At 48.2% G+C, this 20,336-nt stretch overlaps 1 protein-coding gene across 1 annotated transcript; it reads right to left on the bottom strand.

Annotated features, from left to right (window-relative positions):
- Window positions 1-1,741: 1,741 nt before the first annotated feature.
- GABRE (gamma-aminobutyric acid type A receptor subunit epsilon) lies at window positions 1,742-18,349 on the bottom strand. Its single transcript, XM_064277722.1, has 9 exons — window positions 18,294-18,349; window positions 15,200-15,414; window positions 14,707-14,774; window positions 9,332-9,552; window positions 8,519-8,601; window positions 7,056-7,193; window positions 2,835-2,987; window positions 2,496-2,690; window positions 1,742-2,182 (listed from the first exon to the last, which is right to left on the bottom strand). The coding sequence occupies exons 1-9, from the start codon at window positions 18,347-18,349 to the stop codon at window positions 1,830-1,832; spliced, it is 1,482 nt and encodes a 493-aa protein (XP_064133792.1). The 3' UTR covers window positions 1,742-1,829.
- Between the last annotated feature and the right edge of the window lie 1,987 nt (window positions 18,350-20,336).

Genomic DNA, 20,336 nt, shown 5'->3' on the forward strand with positions numbered 1-20,336 from the left:
AAAAGGGACATGGAGGGGAGCAAAGTCATCGGAACAAGTCAGGGAATCTGGAGAGCTTACCAAACACCTAGTTACTCTCTTCCTTTTAGTTCCCTACTAATGAGAGAAGGGTACACCATGCATGCTTGGTAGGTCTGGGAGCCATGGACAGGAGAGCGGAACAGAGAGATAAATATATGGATCACTGCCTTAATATTTAAAACCTGAGCTGAGAAAAATTTGAAAGCCCAAGAAAACAGCAACACCTTCCATACTTTGCTGATATGTTTATTAACATATTTAATATTTTCCCCTCTCAAATGATGGTGACAAAAGCAGATGGACCCCAACCTTACCCACCCTCCCAATAAAATACAGACACAGATTTCATTCAGCATATACAAGCATTGGGGCGTGTGTCTAAATTCACCTCACTGGGTTACCAGAGCCAGGAGAGGTTTGATCTTGGGGGCAGTCTGAGCATGTCAGGCCCAGGAATTGAGCAGGCCAGTGCTGAAGAGAGGCTGCCACACAGGACCCTGCCACTTGGGTGTCAGCAGAGGCAAGAGAAACAGATCATAGTGAACAGAGCTGCCTAGCCCTGGCATGTGGTCTGGAAGTTGACAGTGGGCTCCTGGGTAATTTCCAGTGAGATCCACAGTCCCATAGAAATCTGTGCCTCTGTGTTCTCATCTGCAAAATGGGGATAAGAATCTTGCCCTGACTGTATCATACGGCTATAATCAGGTTCAAAATAGAAATATTTTGTCAAAAGCGCTTTGCAAAAGGTAAAAAACCAAAATCAAACCCGTTGCCATCGAGTCAATTCTGACTCATAGCGACCCTATTGGACAGAGTAGAACTGCCCCATAGTTTCCATGGTAAAGTGCCATATAAATTTAAGGGAGTTTGATTGATTGATTGTGATTGTGAGAGTGCCCCAGGGATAAGTGTTGCCCAGCTCATGGGTCCAGGAGCCAAGGAAGTGGCAGAACTCTTCCACTGTGCCTTAGGTGGGCACCAATCAATGGCGGGCAATGCCTGCTATGAGGCAGAGTCCCTTGGTTCCTTCACCCTGGGAAATCACCAAGGCCTAGCATCTGGGTCAGGGCTGGGAAAGTCACTGTGGAAGTTACAGAAAGGGTCACAGGGGTCAAAGGGAGGAAGAAGGAGGCATATAAAGCAGAGGCCATTATGATCATCACACACACAATAGATACCCACTAGATGCAGGGCATTGAATTGGTAGTGTGGATGAAAGATGGAGGCAGGGGGAGAAGGAGGGGTCACAGCAGCAGAGGGAAGAATACTGTCCCAAAGAGGTTCAATTGCTGGCTCTCCTCTTCCTAAAGGGATAAAGGTAGTGTCTGTCTATCTGCAGGGGAAGGAGGAGTCAGAGAGACAGAATCAAGGGAGATAGAATCTATGCACTTTGAGGTTGATGCCAGAGCTTGGCCTGGAGCACCACAAAGGCAGTGGTGGGGTTTCTGGAGAAGTCAGTGGATGTCAGCACTGTTGGGAGAGAGCTAATCAGCTCATATATGGGCACAATTCTGGGGAGCTGGTCACTGAGACGTTATGAGTTTTATGACTAGGCATAATGAACACCCCTTGAAGAATAGAGAGGTGGGCCATTTTACTTGAAATGGACTATCGTGTAAATTCAGTGAATGGGCCAGGCTGGGCAAAGGACCAGCAAAGACAAATTCTCTGCGGGCTTGTACTTGGGAAAAGAGAAGGAAAGGCACTCTCTACTTGTTCCTACTGCTGCTGCTGCTTTCCCCCAACTCCCTTGGCAAAGGGCTTAGGACCTCCTTGGCGAGGCTGCCCCAAAGGACACCAGCTGGCACCTAAAAGTAAAGGCAACCAAGCCAATAGAGCACACTGAAGAAGAAGAAGGCCAGCGGGAAAGCAACCCGCGAATAGTAATCCAGGCGGTAGATGTGGATGCAGAGGTGGCCCTGCTGCCAGGTGCTACCTTCGCAGTTGGGGATGGTGCAGTAGTATTTCTTGAAACCACTGTGCCACTTGCAGCAGACAGGCTTCGAGCGCTGGGAGCTACCTGGGTTGGAGGACTTCCCCTCTCCATCACTTCCCTCCATGTTGACGATGGCGTGGACAAGAGCTTTCTGATGCTTCTGGGCACGGGCACGGGCTCGCGCACGCGCACGGGCTCGCGCACGCGCACGGGCTCGCGCACGGGCTCGCACACGTGCCCGGGCGCGGCGACAAGACTGAAATGGACAAAGAAAGAAGTGAGAAGAAGGCAAGGGAAGGGAACCCTTGCTTGATGCCCACCTCAGGATTGTTTGGAGGCCCTGTCCTTGGCACATCATTCTTGCCCACAGAATTCAAATCACCACATCAGGAATTTGTTTGACCCCCACCCTCCACCCCCACAACCCTGGGTACCTCCCTATCACCCAGTGAGTCGGCCACTCATGTGCATGAGCTCTCATGCCCTCACTGGCATGCCTACAAATTCCATGCCCATACCCCAGTCGCTCATACATGACGAAGTGCTGGAGAAGCACGGATTTTCATCTGGTTGTAGGTCAGAAAGTTGAGCACGGCAAACTCCATCAGTGCACAGAAGCAGAAGACAAAGCAGATGGCAAGATAGAAGTCCAAGGCCGTGACATAGGAGACACGTGGGAAATTCTTACGGGAAAAGGTGCACAATGTGGTCATGGTAACTACAGAGGTGATTCCTGCAAGAGCACAGGAGGGGACGTGGACTCAGCTTCTGAGCTATGGATTGTAAAGCTTAAAAGGCCAAAGAGAAGGCAATTCTTCACCTTGGCAAAGCTACATCACAGTGTGTACTCATGCTTGTGCCTACTTGACCCCCTTACCTAAAGAGGTCCTAGCAGCTGCCGGGTCCTTCTTGATCCAAAAGGAAACCCAGGAGAGCATCGTGGTCACAGAAGAAGGGACATAGTTTTGAAAGGCAACATAGCCAAACTTCCTGCTGACGTTGAAGAAAAATGTCATGACCATGAAATCACCTGGAAGACATGAAAAATGACACTTCGTTATGGCACTGACACGAAGCCCTCCCCCCCCAAGCAGTACTTAGACATTAAAGGTGCCACTATTCAGCTCATGGATTCCTCACCATAGCCCTAGGATAGAGGCACGTTATTTGAATCCAACATACACAGAATCAGAAGAAGCCCAGAGACTCACTGCAAGACCCTTGGCTAGTTCAGAACTGAGCTGTGGCCGAAACCTCCGTTTCCTCTCTCTCACACCCTACGCCTGTCTTTCCAAGGTGGCAGCAGAGTCAGACAAAAGTGAAACAATCAGTTAACCCTCTATATTTCAGAACTACACAGCTGAAGTCCAAATGGCTGACTGAGGCCTTCACATCCTTTGAAGCAGCATGTCTAGTCTGCAGACTTGCATCCCTGACTCCTGCTCCGCTGGCCCTTACAATGTATGCACTCAGACAACGAGCCGAGGATGGCCTGTGCTGTTGCTGGGGCTGCAAAAAAGTTCCTTTAGCCTTCTTTCACACATTCATACACAGGTGAAATGCCTTAGTTAGCACTCTTCCACCGATGGCCAAAAGAAGTCACTCTCCTGCCCCAAATATCTGGTGGCTCTTAGCCCCACATGAGCGACAGAATCAAGTCTAGACTGATCTGACACTAAAGGCTAACCATGATCTGGCTCCAGTTGACATTTCTCTCTCTCTCTCTCTCTCTCACACACACACACACACACACCACACCACACCAATCTTACCCTAAACTAAACCCATTTGCTCCCAGATTCCCTGAGATAGCCTATGTATTTATACCAATATTCAAACCCTGGGTTCCCTGTTCTGACCCCAATTGAGTGTTTCAGGAAAATAGAAGAATGAGATGAAAGTGAAAATTTCAGTCAGCCCTCTAGATGTCAGGTCTTTAAAGTATACATCCACAAGGCAGACTGAGGTCTTCACATTCATTTGGGCATCATGTTCTTGGTCATGGCTCTCACCCTAGACACCAAAGGCTCTTCCCAGGCTCTTAGAGGACCTGATAACAACCTACCTTTCCAGTTGGCATCTTCTATTGTACCATCCATGCTGCCTTATACTCTGACACACCCATCTCCAAACACTCTGCATGTTCATAACTCCATGGTTTCTATGGGCTTTTCTCTGAACCCAAAATACTCCCTTTCACTCTCAATGTCCTATTGGATTTATAATAGCTCAAGTGCTGGCTCCCTTAGTGAAGAATTCTGTGGGTTCCCCGCAGCTTCAAACTTCCATCTCAGTGATGCTGTAGATTTCCTTGGCCTTTAACCCTTTCAAGACAGAGCTTACATGGGCCCTGTGGCTTGTCCCCTGCCTATCCGAACCTAACACACAGCCTTGAACCCAGAAGACGGCTCAGTGACTCTTGCTGCTGCCTGGTAACAGCTTTGTAAAGCAGACCAGAACACTGATCTGTCTGTGTGTCCTCCTATTTTGGAAAGTAGATCACTTGCCCAGCAGATCTGGGTGAGCTGGAGCCAAATGAGAAGACTTTCCTACTTACCTTGGTAGCATGGCACTCAAGAGGCAAGACTTCTAAGATTCTTCTGAAAAAAGGCAAGGAAGCAGCCTGGGGTCAATGGGAGATCTGTGTCCAGAATAGTAGCTTTAGAGATAGAATTCCTCCTCCAGAGCTGCTGAATGACCACTCTAAAACTTGTCCCCACTCTGGGGTCTTGGCTACACCTTAAGACTTTCCTATTGTGCTACAACCCTACCGAAAAAACCAAGCCCACTGCCGTGGAGTTGAGCTGATTCTGACTCATAGCGACTCTAGAGGACAGAGTAGAACTGCCCTATAGGGTTTCCAAGGCTTTGTCTTTGAAAGCTGGGAGGAGGTTGCTAATACACTCTTTCTTCTTCATGAGGAGTGGCGGGACATGAGTAAGGGAAGTAAGACATCTGGGGCTGAGAAGCCAAAGCAGAAAAAGTGCTAAAGATGCTTTCTGGTCTTACCTGCTTTGACTGGACCATAGCTGACTCATGGTGTCCAATTCTGGGCACTGCACTCTCAGAGGTACACAAAAAAAGACTGTGTCCAGAGGACTAGAACTGTAAGGATTAGTATATCAAAGCGTTGAAGAACAAGAGAAGGAGCTAGGCTGTGCAGCCTTTAACAGAATATGACCAGGGCTGGAAAGATAATACTGGTCCTTTAATCTTGGCCCTGTGGAAGCATGATTCGATTTAATTTAAAATGGGTAGTTCTAGGGAAAAAGAACTAGGTCCAATGGATGGATGTTCCAGAGAGTCCAATTTCAGGTGATCAGGGATATTTTTGACAGAGCCGTCTAGGAGGAATTCTCTTGTAAGATACTGAACTCCTGATCACTGCCAAGATTCCAACAGAGGATCAACAGCCATCAGTAAAGGATGATCCATTCACTGGGAGCCTTCTGAAGCAGAGATTCTCTGGTTCAAGGCCAAAGGGGCCAGAGTAGCAGGCTACCACTACCTTCTGAACCCTTGGAAGCTGAATGCATTAGTCTGCTCCAGACTATGGTCTTGATGGAGAAAATTGTCCCAGGGGCCAATGGAAAGGGTTTGAGATCAGTCCCAAAGATAGGTATAACACTGGAGAAACCACGATTCAAGATTAACTAGTCTCCAGCAGAAGATAAAGAAGCTCTCCTCAAGAACCCTCCTCAATCCCCAGAAGGGCTGGTGCTTACCTACTATCATGGCTTTGGTGATGATGCCGGCTCTGGGGCTTTGTAGTCACTAGGGCACCATTTTGAAACAATGTACAACCATCTACTAAACGGAACCACTAGTGACTTGAAAGCCCCTGGGCCTTGTCTCCTCTGCCATTTTTGATGATGGGTCCTCACCTGTCTGGGGCAATTCATGTGCAGAAAGGCAAGAGGCAGGCCCATGGTTAGCTGGCACAAGAGCAAGGATCCCAAGTCAAAGGTAGAAAACCCACTTCCCCAGATCCCCAGGGAAAAGGAAAGCATTTATAAAGCAACCCTCTACCCCTGCCTAGCAGTGTGAAAGCAAAGCTCCAGCCAGATGAGTATGAGCTGCCCCTCACCCAGTGATCAACTCAATAAGTGAAACAAAAACAGATTTCTGCCTAGCCACATGGAAACAAAGCAAGACGCCTTCCATAGCAAATGGCTGGTTGGGTGACCGGCTCCATCCACATTCTGGAAACGATGAGGGCAATGCCTTCACTGCCCTGAACTTGGTCAGTATGTGTGAAGAGGGTTTCCAGGGCTGTCTGGGAGCAACCCTGAGGAGGTCCCTTGGCTCCTCATTCAGATCACCTAGGAACACAAGCAAAGATGCTCATACCTAATTGGGATCTAGAGTTTAAGAGACCCAGGACCCTCCCTTTAAGTTCTTGTTAGGGATAAGGTCAGAAAACCAACTGTCACCATGTATATGTTGACTCCACCATGAAGCCTTTGACAGGAATCTTTACTTGTCAAGTATCAGAACATCAGAGCTGCTCCTTTAAGATAAATGTCAATGTGATGCAGCAGTATTGGAGCTCTGTGCCCCAGAAACTTCCTCAAAGTTATCCTAGCCTTCACCTGGCTGACAATAGAACTCCGACTTCCACCTCCCATTAGGACAGACTGTGCTTCCCATTGGATCAGCTTGGGTTGGTTCTGAGTATGGAAAACTCACATAAGCTCCATTCTACAAAGTCATCCAAGTAGGTCAGTGTTATAACAAAGACCTTGAAACTGAAGGGTCTGCATGACAATGCTAGTTGCAAATTCTGACAGCAACAAACCTTTATCTACTTACCTACCCTTTCCGGGGCTTGGCAAAGCACTTACTTCTTTGCAGATGAGACTGAGACATAGCTACAAAGTCTCAGTTTCCTCTGCAAACAGTTGTAAGTGCTTAGCATTTACAAGACAGGAGCCATGTATTACAATACCCACCCACTGCTGCCCAGTCGATTCCGACTCATATGCACTACAATAGTTCCATGGAATGATTGCATAGTATTTGTGTGGACAGCCACCACCAGCCATCCCTACCACCCTCCTTGGCCTCAGCCTAACCCTGGCTTCCATGGCACACTTACCAGCTGGGGTTGACAGAGTTTCAGTTTTGTTGCTCATTCCTTTAAAATCAAACTGGAAGAGCTTCCAGGAGTTGTTTTCATTGATTTCAAGCTTGAAATCTTCCCATTTGTAGGTCATCTCACTCACAGGATAAGAAACTGGAAAGCAATATAGGAAAACCATGTGAGACTGGGAAGACCCTCTGATGTCTCCACCAGCATGGAGTCAGTCTGAGCAATGCCTTGGAGTCCTGACTCTGGTCTCACCAGCTTTGGGACCTTACCTCATTGTTGAAGTCCATTCAATAAGAATATTTATTGAGCGTTCATCAGCACCAGGCCCTGGGCTGGAAATATGGAGATGAGCAAGGTATGAGCCCTGTCCCTCGAGCATTCACATTTTAGTGGATAAGACAGTGAGTATACAGCTAAGAGCCAGTAATTGTTGGAGCTGCTCTGAGAAGCCACTGCCCATGAGATGGTGGGGACACAAAGTGGGGAGGGAACAGAAAAGACTTCATGGAGTAGGCAGCATCCCAATTAAATCTTGCAACTTGAATATTTTCCATATAGATGAGGCTGAAGGGGCAGAGGGGGTGTTCCATGTACAGAAAGGATAAAACGCCTGCTGTATTGTGGAAACACCAAAAGTTCATAGGGGACGAGGTGTGTGGGAGTGAGCAGCAGGGGCCTGTTCATTAAGGGCCTTGTGGGTCAGTCTAAGGCACTTAGAATTGTTCCATGAGAGTTAAGGAAGGATTTGTAACTGAGAAGTGATCTGGTTCTGGATGGCACTTCCGCTAGGTTACTCTGGTCATTATGTGAGGGCAGTCTGGTGGCCGAGATACCAGTTAAGGGAGGCCAGTGTAGTAATTCAGGCAAAATAAAATGAATGAAGGCAGGAGTCAAAGCTGTGACAGACAGAATGCAGAGAAGTACACAGGCTTAACAGAGATTAAGGAGAGAATACCAACAGGATGTGTTGCTTGATTAGACATGGGAGGTGCGGGAAATGGAGATTTTAAAGTTCTTGGCTTAGACAAATGGTAGATTATGATGCCCTTCAATAAGACCAATGGAAATGCAGAAGAAGTAACACATTTGATTTGGAGATGAGGTTGGGAAGAGACAATGAGTTTAGCCGTGGACATGTTCAGTTTCAAAGTGAAGATATTACAAAAGTCCAAGTGGAAGATGACAAAGGCCTAAACCAGTGGAAACGAAGAAGAGCAGACATAATTGAGATACACTTCAGAGGCAGGTGACTGACTTGATGTAGAGAAAGAAGGAGGAACCCAACATGATGCCCAGGTTGAGCAACATAGTATTATTAGCAGGAAATGAGATGGGTATTGAGGGGGAGGCCCTGTGCAACCTCAGCACCATCTTAGGAGGAAATCAAAGGCAGAAAAATGTAAGGGGGAGGATAAGAAAAAGGGGCACAGCATGACTCTGGGACCCCAGAAACCTAAGAAGGTACTCACAGCTAGAGAAAGACAGAGGACAAGAGTGAGAATCCATTGGAAATCTGTGCATATGGAGTGTACATCCAGCATCAATGGTCATCCTGGAAGGGAGAGAGGCGCCTCATTAGGCTGGCCCTGAGCACTTAGGTGTCCATACAACTTGGACCTGGGGGCCACCACCAATGAGTGGCAACAACAGAATTCAAGACAAAGAACTCAAAGGAGAGACCAAAAGAGAGAAAGGACAGCATAGAAGTATCTGGCTACTCTGGTCTCCATCATCAGAGGTATATGGATCAACTTAGATGAGCTTTTGTTTCTTTCCTAGCCCAGCTTCCAGGACCTGCCAACACTCTCCCACTCTCCACCACCACTGCCCCCACCTCCGCCAACATAAAACCTTCCCCTGCCAGGCATTCAAGTATCCAGCCTGGTCCTTAGGTACCTTTCCAACTGCTGTGCTGCAGCTCTACCTAGGCAATTCCACCATCATGAATGTGTCTATACTTTCAGTGTCTGCATTGTCTAGGCAAGGCAGTCAAAGTGGTACATTCTCATGCAGAAAGCACTGGACTAGGAGCCAAGTAACTGAGTACCAGTCTCCACTCTGCCACAGATTTGGCATGTAGCCTTAAGCAGTATCTCTCTATTTTAAAGGCTTAATGTCTGTATCTGTATATGGAGGGGTTGGACTAACAGTCTAGAAAAGCTGGAAGGACCCTCAGAAGTGGCAATCCAGATGAGACCTCTGCCCATGGATTCTTGGGTAAAGTTCCCAGAGGAGGAGGGAGGGCCCTAGGAAGTGAGACCCCCCCCAGAGGCTTCACATACCTAATTGTGTACAACACCTTGCCATCCCTGTGGATGCGAATCAACTGATTTGGCATGGTGACAGTGTGCTCTTGAGTCCTCTTAGAATTCCTAAAAAAGGTATCTGGGATCCATAACTGGCTCACCACGTTGCTGTTCAGAACAAGGGTTTCAAAGCTGTCATTGTAACGGAGACGTTCATCATACCAGGTCTGGCAGAAGATGATGTCAATGTTGTATTCCTGGTGCAAAGGAAAGAAAGGCTCACACTTGGGGCTGTGGAGACAAAGGACATTCACTTACAAACATATTGTTTGCTACTCCCTAACCTGGAGTCTTAAAAGGCAGTGTGGTGGAATGCATGGAACACTGGACCGGTTCTTTTTTCTCTGCAAAAACTGTTATTTAAATTGGTGTGCATCTTGAACTAGTATTAAATCAATACCAACTTGGAGTTAAGGAAATATACCTGAAGATTTCAATCATGTCCCCCGAGTCTTCTCCAGGATTGACATTTGTGGATAAAAAGGTTTCAGCTTTATCAACCCAACCATTTGTTTTCCCAATAGAGCTGCAAGGACTTCATGGTCAACTGACAGCCTACTCATAGGCGTCTCTTTTTGCCAAAGTGTGATACAATTCTAAAGCTTCCAAGTGTCCAAAGTGTCTTAGAACTTGGCTAATGACAAAACTACCCACTTTGTGCTATGTTTATTCTACATGATCAACCACATATCTTGGAACAATTCCACCACTTAGACAGAAAGCGTTGCCTGATAGAATGGCAAGATGTGACTGTGATCTATGCAGATCTTACCACCATACGGCAAAGTGATAAACAGAACCAAATAAGACTGAAACCTAGAGTGCCCCCATGGTCACATCATAGTCAAGACTATTGGATGAATGCAGTCAAATCAAGGAAGCTGGTAATTGCTAAGTATCTTGAAGATTAACATCAGTACAACAATGGGGTAGGTGAGATTTGGTGATCTCTAAAGATCCTGTCGGAATCGACTTGACGGCACTGGGTTTTTTTTTAAAGGTCCTATTAGCTCTGACCTTCTAGATTCTGAGAATTCTCATCAGCACCATGCTTAAGGGTATACAATTTGTGTCACTACAACCAGCCAGGACACAGTTTTTTTTTTTTTCATTAGTGAGTAAGAGAGTCAGAGGGAGTAAGAGAACGACACAGTACTTGATCACTAAAAATGATGCATCTGTAGACTATGTCCACACCCAGAAACATGAACATAGAATCGTGTCAAGGAAGAACGCCTGAAAAGAGCCAGTAGACACAGACTAACACTACAGAAACTGAATGTGCCCCCAAAACGGTTCCAAGAAAACGTGGAAGGAAGGAGACAGGTTAGACTCCAGTGGTAGTTACTTTCACTTTTTTCCCCTGTAGAGTTGTTTCCACTTATAATCAAAGTTTTAAACGAATGTCCATGTAAGTTTGGCTGAGACAGGTATTACCTGCCATGCTCTTCTCTCTATTAAGTGGAGGCCTAGAAACAACTAGCAAGTGCTTCAAAACAGCTCAGTGATTCCTAGAGAAAGGGTGCGAGTGAAGCAAACCAAGTCCCTAGCATTGAGAGCCTTCCTCCACCAGTGGGCAAAGGCCCCTGCCAGCCTTTCATGTGTCTACGCAGCTGACAGACCCTTTGGAATCCACTTCAGTTTGCAAAGAGGAAAGCAGCATGCATTTGGTTGTAGCCATTTTCTGTTCTGAGGTAAAAGAAAAGGAACATTCCCAAATGGATAGCAGTCTGGGAAGACATGTTTCATCTAGAAACAGACAGGAGATGGTGGCTTAATTGCATGACTGGGCTCGTCACCTTACTGCTCCCATGTAGGGCTGTGTTGCTACCTGGGCCAGGTCAACACCCTCTCAACACCCACATTGCCAGTTCAAAATAATTTAAAAAAATTACAAACGCCTTTGATTGTATACTGTGAAGTTTCTCCTTTCAGCTTTTATTTGGGGAGCTCAGATGTTAATTAACCTCATTCCTTCATTCTCCAGAATTATATTAAAAAATGAAGTGCTTTGAGTCAGAAGAGAAATGTCTATTTAGTCTCGTGTTTTTTAAACAAGGAGAATCTTTTTTTTTTTTTGGCTTTGTTTTGTTTTCCCTTTCAAACAAGAGCCCCTAACCTCTGAATGTGTGTGTGCACATGCATAGATAGATCCATGATGATTTGGTTTCCAGATACTTCTCATCCTGTGAACTTTCTATTAAACATTGAAGGATGTTTCTATTAAACATTGAGAAAGATGCTTAACAGAAGAAGCTTGAGAAGTGAGAAAGTTGCATCACTGTCATTGCAAAGAGAACAGACTGCAATACAGCTACAAGCAGCTTGGGCAGCAAAGATCAGAATTAGGTCAGGGAGCCCAAGCTCCTTTATTTTAGAGATAGGGAAACTGAGGCTCAGAGAGAAAGGGGCCTGTCCAAGGTCACAAAAGTAGGTAATAGCAGCTCCAGGCTCTGGGGTGCCCTTCACTGATCTCCCTCCCCAGAGCTTACTTCACTTGCAAGAACAATTCCTTTGGTACTCAAGGTCCAAGTTTCCTATGCAGAATCCCTTGGTCTTTCCCCTGGGTTATCCTGCATCAAACGATGCACACCAATCAGAAACTGACCACCCTGGAGGCCAGTAGATCCCTCAGGGGAGAGAAAGAAAATCCCTGCTTGCCTTTACTCCCCAGGTCCAAAGGTGGTGAGAGCAACTGCCCAATTGCTGGACACAAGCCAGAAAGGGGGAGACTGAGGATGTGTCTTAGAGCTGACCGAGAGAGAAGGAGCCTGGAAAGGGCTGGCAGAGCCTAGCTACCATTCCCAGGGGAGCCCTGATCACCAGTGTGCCCCATTCCCTGCCTTCACAAGTGGCCTGCAAAGAGGTTCCCACTTGGCTGGCCACACGCCAGCTTGGTAGTCAGAGGGAAGCCATTCCCTCCACATCCACTCTGTGCACGAGCTCTGTTATAAAGGGCTCCAAATGAGCACTTAGTAATTTCTATTTAACAAGATACCAATTGTAAGTTAATTACACATCAACTGATAACTAATGGTTCAATGTTTCACCCGTTTGACAAGCTTTGGATGCACAGGCCTTTTAGCTCAGCCGAAACTCTAGAAATACAGTGTTCAGGAATTGGCTTAATTAGAGCTGCCTGCAATAATTGTGTCCCCCCCAGAATAGGTGCTATAATCCTAACCTCTCTGCCTGTGGTTACAACCCCATTTGGGAATGGATTGTCTTTGCTTTGTTAATGAGGCAGGATTAGTGCAGGCTGTATTTTGAGTCTATCTCTTATGAGATATAAAAGAGATTAAACAAGGGAACAGAGGAGGTATGGGGTAAGGTAGATGGCCAAGACACATGAAGATCTCCAAGCAACCAGAAAGCAGAAGCTAAAGAGACAAGGACCTTCCTCCAGAGCCAGCAGAGAGAGAAAGCCTTCTTCTAGAGCCGACATCCCTGAATTTGGACTTCTAGCTTCCTAAAGTGTAAGAAAACAAATTTCTATTTGTTAAAGCCACCCACTTTTGGTACTTCTGTCATAGCAGCACTAGATAGCTAAGACACCTGCCCAGCTAGAAAACAATCTTGAACCAGTTTCCACCTCCACACCACTCACCCAAAAGTTCCATTTCTTATTAAGATTAAACAATGGGCACGATTGTGGAGTCACAAGACCCCAACCTCTGGCTTTTGCTCAGAACCTAGTTTACATACAATTTTAACAAAACTGATTGCTACACTCATATCCATTAAAAAAACAAACAAACAAAAAACCCATTGCCGTTGAGTCGATTCTGACTCACAGCAACCCTGTAGGACAGAGTAGAATTGCCCCATAAGGTTTCAAAAGAGTGTCTGGTGGATTCGAACTGCTGACCTTCTGGTTAGCAGCCAAGCTCTTAACCACCATGCCACTAGGGCCTCCTCGTACCCATTTAGAAGAGGTGAATTGCTAGGCAAAAAGGAAACTACAATTCTACCAGTAGTAAGCACATCAAAAGCTGCAAAAAAGGAGTTACGGGCCTTTACTTGATCTAACAGGAGAACATCATGACCATGTGTAGCGGGCAGTCTCCAAGATGGCCCCCGGCAATCTTCACTTCCTGGTGTTCATGCCCTTCTGTAACCAAGCACCATGGAATGATCTTACTCCTCCACTCAGCCTATGCAAACACCTTGATCTATCTGGAACAGTTACTTACCTTTGAGTGTCTATTTGCAAGGCCCGTCTCAGAGACTAGGCTCCAAACGCAACCAGTTGCATGGTGCTTGCCGGGCACCAGCAGATACACTAAAACTGGCTCTAACATGAGCCAGGCTATGTCTGTGGCCACGATGGAATTGGTTGCCACAGCCTTCCTCACCATCAGGCTCCACAGATGCAAGTGACTTTTGTAGAGCATCTTTTGTAATTCATTTGCTCAGCTAACATATACTGAGCCCTTGACATCTAGGAGCCCGTAGGTGAGAGGGCAAGAGCAGACATACAGCAGATAATTACAATAAAATGAGGGAGGGCAATCAGGTAAACAGCTGTGATAGAAGCTAGAAAGATACTAGTGGCAAAGAGGGGAATGTGGTGTGAATAAGAAGGGAGCAATTAATAGTGGTGGAGGTCAGGGAAGATGCCATGAGAGAGGTGTCTCTTGAGTTTGATCCTGAAGGATAGGGATTTTGACAAGTAGAAAAGTGGACCTATGGCATCCCAAGCAGGGAAGAGCTTAAAGGTACCAAGTGGTCTGGGAACATCTGTACTCTAGTGTGACTAGAGCTCATGGTCTCTTGAGGAATGGAAAGAAATAAAACCAGAGTCCCAAGCTGGCTCCAGCCATGGAGGAGGGCCCTGACTGCTAGAGCATGGGCTTAAACTTCATGCTGTATAAGGAGGGTCAGCTCTGCAGGAGGTATGTCACTGGGAGGCCAGTTTAGTAGCGAGTAGAGGATGGGGAGAGACTTTTGCATAGTCCAGGTGGGAGATGATGAAAGCCGATGGGACAGTACTGACACTAGGACTGTAGTGGTGGAAAGGAGAGAAGGAACCAGGGAAAAATTAGAGAAATAGTCACAGAGCAAGAATTGATGACTACAGACTTAAGTCCATAAACATCATTATCAGAAGAAAAGAACCATTTCATTGTGCTGTTTAAAGTTGCTTTATTATTTTTATTTCTGGAGGTCGTCTTCAGGCAGCAAGTGACTTACCTTCTTCAGTCTTGGTCTCAAGTTGGTGCTGGTTAAAATCTCTCCCAAAACTTCTTAGAGTGGTTACAGGCACACAGAACAGAAAACACAAGTATGTGGAAAGTCCCTCGGTCAGCAACCTAGACTAGGAGATACTGTAATCAACGCTCAGTACTCACCATATCCAGGGTAGAGAGAGGACCCAGGCTGTTGACTGAGAACTCGACAGTGACCACAGTTGGCTTCTCTATAAGGGAACAGAAGTGGCAAAGGGTAAGTGTCAAACAGGAGTGTGGGGCAGGTGAGGGAGCGGTCAGAGGGGGAGGAAAGGGGAGTCAGACAACCACAGTATGAACATCCAATGCTATTTCTTTCTTCTTTCATGGCAAGATCCCATTCATGGACTGTTAAAAGTTGGATGGGCCTTGAAGGTCAACCATCTAGCCCATCATTGCATTTTATGGTTGGAAAACTGAGGGTGAGAGAAGAGTCTTGACCAAGGTCAGTGGCAATGCTGAGACTAGAGTTAGTATCTCTTGCCTGGTAGGTCGGCAGCACATGTTCTTGTCTGCATGCATGGCACCCTCACCTATACCCCAGGCCCATTTTCCACACCTGTGCCCTTGACCCCCCTGCCCTCCAGGAGGGGAAGACCTTTGTTCTGCTACTTACCACCAATGCCAGGGCGCAGTCTGTGGTCATAGTTGCTTAATATGGTGTTCAGGATCTGAGAGGCTTCTGGGCTTCTGGCAACTCTGTGGCCAGTAGCAGGGGGCTTTGTTCCTTCAGTGAGGGGCTTCTTTTTGGGGTCTTGTGGCTTGGGGCCATAGAAGCCATCACTATCGCCAGAGGCTCCCTTCTCTGACTTAGCCTGGGGTCCTTCAACCCTAGAACATACAAACAAAGAATGAAGGTCCGCTGCCCCCTCCGTAGGGCCCCAGCTGGAACCCTGAGACAAGGCAAGATTCCTTCTCCCGGAGGCTGGCATCCAACAAAATGACGACTGTCGGAGTCCAACGTGAGCTCACAGCATGCACCACAGCTAAAAAATGAAAACTAAAAAAAAAAAAAAAAAAAGGCTTCTACCAATGTCTGAAACTCACCTCTGGTGTTATAAGGCAGGGTCATACTACCTTTGTGGGGGACAGTGATGGAAAGGGGCCCCAGGGGGCTCTGAGGGGCTGATCAAGTCCTAGACCCCAACCTTCGTGTCACATTCTGTGACAAATCATCACTTGCACACTTAAGACTGCAGTACTCTTCTGTATATATGTTTACTTCAAAAAAAGGTATTTTAAAAAATAATAATGTCCCATCTACCAATATACAGACCTGAACTGGATCTTGAATTTAAAAAGCAAACTGTAAAAAAAACAAAACAAAACAATTTACAACCCAACAGGAGGGATTTGAACACTAACAGGATAGTTGAGATATGAAGAAATTATTCTTAAATTATAGGTGTAATGAAGGTACTGTGTTGTGTTTTTAAAGAGTCCTTACCTTTTAGGCTAGAGACACATGCTAAAATAATTCCATATGAAATAATGAGGTGTCTGAGACCTACACTAAAATCCTGTAAATAAGTAGGGGCATAGACAAAATAAGGATGGCCTTGAGTTGATAACTGATGAGGCTGGTGATGGGTACATGGTATTCACTCTACTATTCCCTCTACTTTTACTTACCTTCCAAACATTTTCATAGTAAAAAGTGTTTGTTTGTTTTTACAGCCATCAGCCAAATGAATCTGTGGTGGGAAAGGAAGTGAGTGGTTTCCTTTGGGGAGGAGAGTGGACTGGGAGTGGGTGGGGGCCTTCAGGGGTGCTGGTGAGGTTCCATTTCAAGCTGTGAAAACCCAATGAGCTGTTTGTTTACACATGATTTCAGCACTTTTACATTTGTATGTTACAGTTCCAAAATAATTTAATTAAAAAAAAAAGCCATCAGGTCACTTGCTCCCTATGACACAGGGTAAACAGGGCAAGACATGTGGGCTTGGCCCCTGTATTGTAGACCATTTCTCTACAGTGTTTAGAGCTCCGAGAATTGCTTAACTGGTATACAGATGTGCCACGTCTGTGCCATTTCTCATGTCTGAAGTGGCTAATTCCTACTGTGGGCAAGGCAAGAACTGCGCTTGGGAAAAGCAGTTTCCACTTTCCAGTACCATATCCAGAAGATGTTCTCTTTTCCTGAAGCTTCTCAGGTCCCTCCCTGAGATGGAGCCGAATCTCCACACACACACACATACACCTCCCCCCCCCCCAGGATGCTCCTTCTACTGGCTTCAGGAAAGAGAGCAGGAGACGGGATGGTATTTTTTTTTCCCCAAATCAACGCCTCTTTCCACTTTTCATATGGAGAAACTGAGGCCCAGAGGAGGGAAGGGCTTGTGCCCAAAGTCATTCAACTAATTTGAGGCTGAGCCTGGACCAGAGTGAGGTTTCCTGGTTAGACATGTTCTTTACGTCACAGGGTGCCATGGTGTTGACAGTGTCTAGCTGTCAGTTCCAGCAGCCCTTTCCCCTGGCTGGATGCGCAGCTTCCCTCTCAACAGCTCTTCTCCCCTGCTGCTTCCTCCCTGCCCCCCTCCTTCCCTCTTTTGCTCCTACCAGTCACCATGTCAGCTCTCCCAACTCATCCTAGTCACATCTGGAGCGCTGTCGATGACTGGGAATTCCTAGTATGCATTCAGAAACATTTACCACATAAGCCCCAGCTGAGGCCAGCCCCACCCAAGGGAACCATGAGCCAGCAGGGAGCCACCCAGCCCCTCCTTTGAGGAGCTGGCACGGTCTGGTGGGGGAGAGAAGCCAACCCCCCCCTTCCCCAAAACAGATAAGCAAGACACAAGGCCAGTGCCATGGGGCCTTCCAGGGAGCCCAGCAGAGAAAGAAGCTTAGGAACTTGTCGCAGTTCACAGCCAGCGGGAAAACGTCTCCGAAATACAAGGCAGTTATCTTCCTCTCTAAAAAGCCAGAAATTCAGGGGACAACCTTTTCAGCAAAGTCCCAGGGTCGGAAGAGGGTGTGAGAGGAGCTGACAGCTCAAAGGAAACCCTCTGGTAGCCTTTTTTTTTTTTCGGGGGAGGGGAGGGAGGTGAAATCCAGGACCTGAACCACAGATCTCGGAGATTAGCATTCCTGGCCCCTGGCTCCAGTCCCCCGAGACCTCGGGGGTGTCTGGGGATAGGGAAGAAGCGGGAGACTGGCAGGACCTGGACCTAGCCAGGGCGGGAACCCTAGGACTGGCACCGAAAGGCGGGATGCGAAACAAAGTAAAGTCAGAGTCGCCTGGCACAGTGCCTAGTACACAGTAGGCGCTCAAAAACAATTCGAGCAGCAGAGAGAACTGACCAGCAACACTCCAACATTTCAAGCGGCTTCGCTCCCGCAGCTAGAGCACCACCTTCCCCAGGTCCACCCCCGGTTGCGCGCGCCTGCCCTGACAGGGACCCGGGGCTGCACTCCTCTTTCTGTAAGAGACTTGGGAGGGAGGGGAATGCTAGCCCCCAGGTCGCTGCAAGGGGTTGGGAAGCGGGAGTCCGGGGACCGAAGCGGCAAGGGGACAGGCGTCCCGTCTTCCTTCCGGGGTTCCTTTCTAGAGGTAGCGGGGTGGGAGGGTGGATGCGACTCGTCGAGGGGTCGGGGAGCCAGCAAGAGCCGGAATCAGGGAGCTCGGGGCGCGGGGTACAGGAGCCGGCCTCGCTCCGGGGCAGGAAGCTGGGCGCTCAAGGCTCCGGGGCCCCGAAAGGGAGACTTACCTCGACTGGAAGAGCATGCACACGCCCAGGAGGAGCACTAGAACTCTGGGCGGCATCGTGGCGGGCACCCGGCGCGACCACCTGTGCAGAAGTCGCTGCTCGGGGTCTGCAGTTCCGCTGGCGCTGGTGGGGGGTTTTTGTTCCAACTTTCACTCCTCCCCTCGCCCCGCCCCCGGCCCCGCCCCCGGCCCCCGAAGGAAATCTCTGTGGTCGGAGCTGGAGCAGGTGGGGGGGGCGAGGAGGGAGAGGGAGCCTCGCGCCCCTGCCCCGCCCCCACCGCCCCTACTGCTGCGGCCAGAGGGCTGGGACGCGGCTCCGCTGGGGACTAAGCTGCCCAGGGCAAGATAGTCTCTCCGACCCCCCCCAGGCTGCTGCGGAGAAGGTCTGGCTCAACCTCTGCTGCCCCACCCACCTGTTGCACCCCATCGCTCCACTGCTTCCCTGGCCCCCTAGCTGCCCCGCAGACCTCCCGCCCTCACTCTCCGCTGGCCGCCCGGGCGAGTCTCAGCCCCGTCCTTGGGGGGAGTGGGGTGAGAGATGGGGGTGTTCAGGGAGAAGAAAAGACTGCAGGACACATTCAGGACTATTAACTGTGTCAAACCATCTTTCTTGCCTAGACCCTCAGAACCCACTTCAGAGGGGAAGGAGCGCAAAGATTTGCTTAGCTCACTGTTGGCCGGCACTGTGCTATCCATCCGGTAGCTAGCAACACCCTCACCTGTTGCTCTCAAAGGCAGTTCGCATCCCAGCCCAAAGGATGGCTTCTCAGAAGGCTTCCCGGGGCCACAGCTTCGCCCTCCCCCACAGCACTGTGCTGTGTCATCTTCACAACACTACGAAGTGACTGATGGTTTTCTTGGGCATTTCTTTGTGAGCTTGTTTACAGTTGATCTCCCCCACTGGCGTTAGCTCCATAAGCAAAAAACCGAAAACCTTGTCTGTCCTCTGTATCCCTGAAACTTCGAAGACTTATAGCCACACAGTAGGCACTTAACAAATATTTGTTACTGGACTGCGTGTGTCTTAATGTCACTGAGCCCATCGGGACCCAAGGCTCCCTTGTGGGGTAGAGAGATGGGGGTGTTCAGAGAGAAGAAAAGACTGCAGGACACATTCAGGACTCTCACATGCATAATCTTCCTAGCCTGGGGGCAGGGCAGACTAATGGGCATGCGCACACGGAAGCATGCTGCACTTTAGGAGACACGCTGAGCAGCAGGGGCAGGCAGAAGCCCAGCGCTGGGGACCAACTGGGAGGAGAAGGCTGCCTGGCCAGGTGCCTGCCTTTCCATCCAGCACAGACAGCTATCGAGAGGAGTGATTCTGCACTTACCATAGCCTTGAACTGCAGGCATGTTTGCTCCTCCACTGATAGGAAAGCTCCAGGAAAGGGTGGTGTGTCTGATTGACCTGGATCCCCCTGGGCCCAGCGCAGTGCCCAATGACCAGTAGGAGTTAGTCACCATTTGCCAAACAAGTGACTGAATCCCAGGCCTTCAAAGAGAGGCAAGTAGTTCCAGCTTCCTCCCAAAGGACCCTGGCACCTCTCTCAGAAGGGTTGAAATGAATCATACTTTGCCATCTTCCTGTAAACCTCGTCCACAGAATGGCTGCAAGGACTTGAGGAAACTCTGGAGCCTTGTAAAAGACAGGACAGTATTATTGTTTTGCAGCTCTCCAAGTCTTCTCAGAGCGCTCCTCTGTGCTGGGATCTATCCATACTTGATTCTAGGGGAAGATAGGGCAAGCCCTCAGGCATGATTGATCTGGGCTCTCACATTTTGGCTCCAGAGAGGAGAGGGAACTACTCTCAGTAATTGCTAATACGAGGGAGAATTACTAATACTTGAGTGCCGGAAGTCACAGGGAACACAGGCCCTTGCAGGCTGGGTGGTCCTGGAAGCTGTAGGTAGGCAGGAAGAGATTGCGCTTGGCATGACGTGGAGCAGGAGGAGGGTCTTATAGCAATGAGCATTCCAAGCAGAAAACCAGCTAAGGGATTGAAGCCAGACTTTGTGGTGCTTGACAGAGAACAGGGAGGAG

The sequence above is a fragment of the Loxodonta africana genome, chromosome X, assembly GCF_030014295.1.
Source record: "Loxodonta africana isolate mLoxAfr1 chromosome X, mLoxAfr1.hap2, whole genome shotgun sequence".
Classification (NCBI taxonomy): domain Eukaryota; kingdom Metazoa; phylum Chordata; class Mammalia; order Proboscidea; family Elephantidae; genus Loxodonta; species Loxodonta africana.